Consider the following 4,205-nt stretch of genomic DNA (forward strand, 5'->3'; position numbering starts at 1 on the left):
GCCTTAGCCGCTTGAGCCACAGGCGCCGAGCCCTTTAATTTGTTCTTATTGCTCTTAAGCAAAAGTGCCCTTTTCTCCTTTTGGGGATTATGCTAGTCTGCACTTTTGGTTGTAAGTAATAGAAACAGATCAATTTGGCTGAAGCACAGAGCACTTACTGGCACTTCAACTAAAATGTGGAGAGCTGGGGACCCTACCTCTCCTCCAACACTGATCTCTCATTGGCTCCTCTAGGAGGCCGGTGGGCATCTGCAGTTATTTACCACCTGTGGAGTGAAGCCTGTACCCTGACCTGGTGGTGGCTAATGGAAGTCCCAGGATCAGTTCTAGTTAGCTTGGTTTGAATCATTTTTCTATGCTGGGGTTGGAGAGGGGGTTCTTTCATCAGAAAAAGCAAGGATATGTTATCATCAGGAGAGGGAAGGGCACTCCAGTATCCATAGCATTTGTCCTTTGGTTGTCTCAGATTGGTGTATATTCAGTGTACATGCAGGGACATGCCCGCCCTGACTTAATATGTCTTGTTGTCCACTACTCTGCCTAGCTGTGGTACATATCATTTCAGCCAGGTCTCCATGTGACTCATGGTCTAGCAGCCTGTGGTAGAATGTTAGATTCACTCCTCTGAACACCCTTTATAGTCATGAGAGGAGGTAATTGCATTTAAGAACCCCTGTTTGGAAAAGGGAACAGCCAGCTGATGTTCCTGGGTGTCTGACCTAGCTTTCCATGGCCACTCCAAGGCAAGCCCTGTTGTAGCCCTGCCCTCCAGGGATCCCCAGTGGGTGGAGGTAGGCCTGGCTTGGCTCAGGAATGATCAGGTGTGGCCCTCTGGGTTGGCATTCCAGGCCAAGAGCAGCAGTCATCTGGCTTGAGGAGCCCAAGATCGCAGTTGACCAGGTGCTATGTGTCCTTCTGGTTCTTGGCTTGTGGCCTCCATGTGGGCTGGCTCTTTGTGGCAGTATCTTTGTCATGCCCAGAATAGGACACAGGGTCTTCCCAGGCCTGAGCATCTGCTCTATTTTCTCGACACTGCCATTGAGAGGCCATGAGGTCAGGTCAGCCACTGACAAAAGTGGCCTCTTTGCAAAGAGTTATTTCCCTCACGTTCTGCATTCAAGAGCCAGCTGCATCTGGAACTTGCTTCTGTCTCGAACTTCACTGGAGGGCTGGGAAAACAGCTGCATCTTCCGCATCCTCCCCTTCCCCTTCTCCATAATTGCCCTAGGTCTGGCATTCATTGTAAATGGGCTGGGTGAAAGGTGCTTTAAGCCGCTCCACTGCTTCCTCCCTGTGGGTCTGGGCCTGCTGCGTGCAGCATGTGCCTTCTCACCTAGTTCTTGGTGGGAATCTTCAGATGCAAGTATTTGGCCCGCTCAAGAACAGCTTTCAGAGGGTCATAGATAAGCTCCCAGCATAGAAGGGGGGGGGGGAATAGGGGCTGAGGGGCAGTGGTGGGCGCCTCTGAGTGTCCAGGATAGGAAAGGGCTGACTGGTTTCACCCAGTGTCCTGAGGGGCGGGCCTGATGCCTGCTAATGTTGCCCATCAGTGCATGTGATTGCTGCAGGTGCATTTGTGTTAGTGTTAACCAAAACATACAAAACATTTAATACTACATAGTGTTAAGTACATACAGTGGGGGTGGCCCTAAGAAAAATCAAGTCATGGTAACAAAAAATTAGAGTTGGGGCATACTAGGCAGGAGGACATCTCTGTCCATGGTGTCATCTCCTCATGTGTTGTTGCTCTCTGGCTGAAGTGCACTGAAATATCTGCTGCTTTATTTAAGGGAGCAAAGTTTGTACTGGCTCGCAATCCAGCAGCTTCCCACCGACCCCATAGAAGAGCAGTTTCCTGTGCTAAATGTGACCCGGTACTATAATGCCAATGGGGATGTGGTAGAAGAGGAGGAGAATTCCTGCACCTACTACGAGTGCCACTACCCACCCTGCACGGTGATTGAGAAGCAGGTAGGTCTGCTGTAGGGAGGCCTGGCTACCTTCACCCTGCAGCTTGCCATGGTTTGGGGTCTTATCTCCTCATGGCAGAGCTCTCCAGCAGACCATTCTGCTCTTTGGCTCTCCCACCAAGGCGGCTTCCCCTTTGCTGTTGAGTTGGCCTACCCAGGCCCTCCAGCCTTGGTGCATGGGTTTTGCCAGGTTTTTCCAGATTCCAAGATGTAGCTTCTATTCCACACTGCTTCCCAGGTGAGACAGTGAGGCCTCGGTGCTCTCTGTTTTCAGCTACGGGAGTTCAACATCTGTGGGCGCTGCCAGGTGGCCCGATACTGTGGTTCCCAGTGCCAGCAGAAGGACTGGCCAGCCCACAAGAAGCACTGTCGGGAGAGGAAGCGTCCCTTCCAGCATGAGCTCGAGCCGGAGCGGTGACTGGCGCTGCCGTCTGCTTGCGGCTTCTGGGCTCTTTCTTGGGCACAGTGGAGACTACTGATGGTTGAACCTGGAGATGTCAGAGAAGCCAGTTTCAGGCCCAGAACAGCCGCCACGAGACTCCCGCTGTCGTGCAGTCCACGGGGACAGCGCCTGCTCCAGTGTTAATCTCTAGCAGAGACAACCCGGGAGGCTCCTGCCAGGACATTTTTCATTATTTATATGTTAATATGTTTGTAAACTCATGTACAGTTTTTTTGGGGGGAGGCAGTGGGAGGGGTAGAAATTACCAATAGAATCATTTGCTGTAATCCTTAAATGGTGAACAGTCAGGCCACATGTCTAGAACTGTCATGTAGCCAGAGCTGCTCTCCTGGGTGGCAGGACCCCATGGAGCGTAGCCTGCCTGGGAGTTGTGTCCAAAAAGGGCAGAGTAAAGGGTGGAACCATCTCATGTCTCAGTTTTCTGTGCTGTGCTTCACTCCTTGTGTGGTTTAGGATCAGTTGTACTTTTGAGTGGGACCAAGGAGTTAGGGCAGATGTAGGGCAGGAGGCTGGCTTCCAGCTCTTCTGAGGAGCAGAGCATGTTGGAATGCTGCAGAGTCTGGCCGGGAGCATGCATGAGACTCAGACCTGCTCTCGTCCTGTTGCAGGACTGAGTGCTGGAGGTGTTCAAGGAGGGCAGCCACTGCTTTCGGTGTGGGATGCTCTAGGCCTCAACCTTGGTGAATATCACCATGATTTATGCATGAGTGGTGGAGGTTCCACAGCAAGACATTCTGCCCAATGCTGCCTCTGTCCCACCTGCTTCTGTCCTACCTGTTAGTTGGAGCACATGGTGGGAGAGTGCTGGGCAGCCAGGATAGCCCCTCCTCCCTTTGGGAAACTTCTGTCCATGTAGGGCCACCTCTGGGGAAACAGGCCAGGCTGTGTCACTGGGATCTGACCTGTCTTCGAGGTCCAACCAGCCATCCTGCCCAGAGGCCTTGCTTCCTGGGAGCGGGGTATCTGGCCATCCAACTCTGACCTGGCCCTGTCTCAGTCCTGCAGGTTCTCACCATGCTTTTCCCTCTTGCAGCTTTTCTGCCACAGCTGAGAAGTGGCCAGGCATAGCCCTCTGGTGGTCATTGGTCTCTAGTAGCTTCTGTTATAGTTCCCTGGAAGGAAGGGGGTACCTCCTGGAAGAAAGAATACTGAAAACAGGTGATCCCTGAGGGGTTTTCTGGAGCTTAGAGAACTTGTGCTCACCTTACACTTGAAACAAGAAGCCTCCTTCTTCTACTGTGAGGGTCAGGGTTGTATTTTGCTGGGTAAGTGAAAGCTATTAGGGAAGGGGGATGTGTGTTTCCCAAGAGATGGCTCAAGCCCTCAAGAGTGTTGACAGGGTAGGGGTGACCTTCGTGCTTCCAGAGTCCAGCTGTGGCCAGGACTGTCAGCATGTTGGGGTTGTGGATACCCTCAGGTGATCTTCGTTCAGACAAGCTCTGCAGGCTGTCTCTGCCTGTGTCCCTAGGGGAATGGCCGTATTGGCACTTGGGTCTGTCCAAGTCTGCTGACCAGCAGGGGCTGCCTTGTTCTGCAGTGGGTCTTCCATTGCAAAATTGTGTTAAAAGAGGTGCCCAAGGTCTTTTGACTAGGTTGTAAAAGGCTGGGCTGGAGAAGGTATTGCAGGTCTGAGGTTTGTCCCTGGGGACTTAGGAAGCGTCTTTCCTTTTCTTGTTGTTCACTTTGCCCCCGACACAGATGACCCCTTGAAGGTGAGGTGGGATCCATGATGGCCTTTATTCTTTCTTTCTTTCTTTCTTTTTTTTTTTTTT

General features: G+C 52.0%; 1 protein-coding gene across 1 annotated transcript in view; it reads left to right on the plus strand.

Moving 5' to 3' along the window:
* ZMYND19 (zinc finger MYND-type containing 19) overlaps positions 1-2,839 on the plus strand; it is an 8,286-nt gene extending 5,447 nt beyond the window's left edge. The window contains exons 5-6 of the mRNA XM_003794793.3: positions 1,791-1,971; positions 2,245-2,839. Coding sequence (XP_003794841.1) covers positions 1,791-1,971; positions 2,245-2,388 — 325 coding nt within the window. The 3' untranslated portion in view covers positions 2,389-2,839. The remainder of the gene's footprint in view (positions 1-1,790; positions 1,972-2,244) is intronic.
* Positions 2,840-4,205: the final 1,366 nt, after the last annotated feature.

The sequence above is a fragment of the Otolemur garnettii genome, unplaced genomic scaffold, assembly GCF_000181295.1.
Source record: "Otolemur garnettii isolate 467f Iridium unplaced genomic scaffold, OtoGar3 scaffold00087, whole genome shotgun sequence".
In the NCBI taxonomy this organism is placed as follows: domain Eukaryota; kingdom Metazoa; phylum Chordata; class Mammalia; order Primates; family Galagidae; genus Otolemur; species Otolemur garnettii.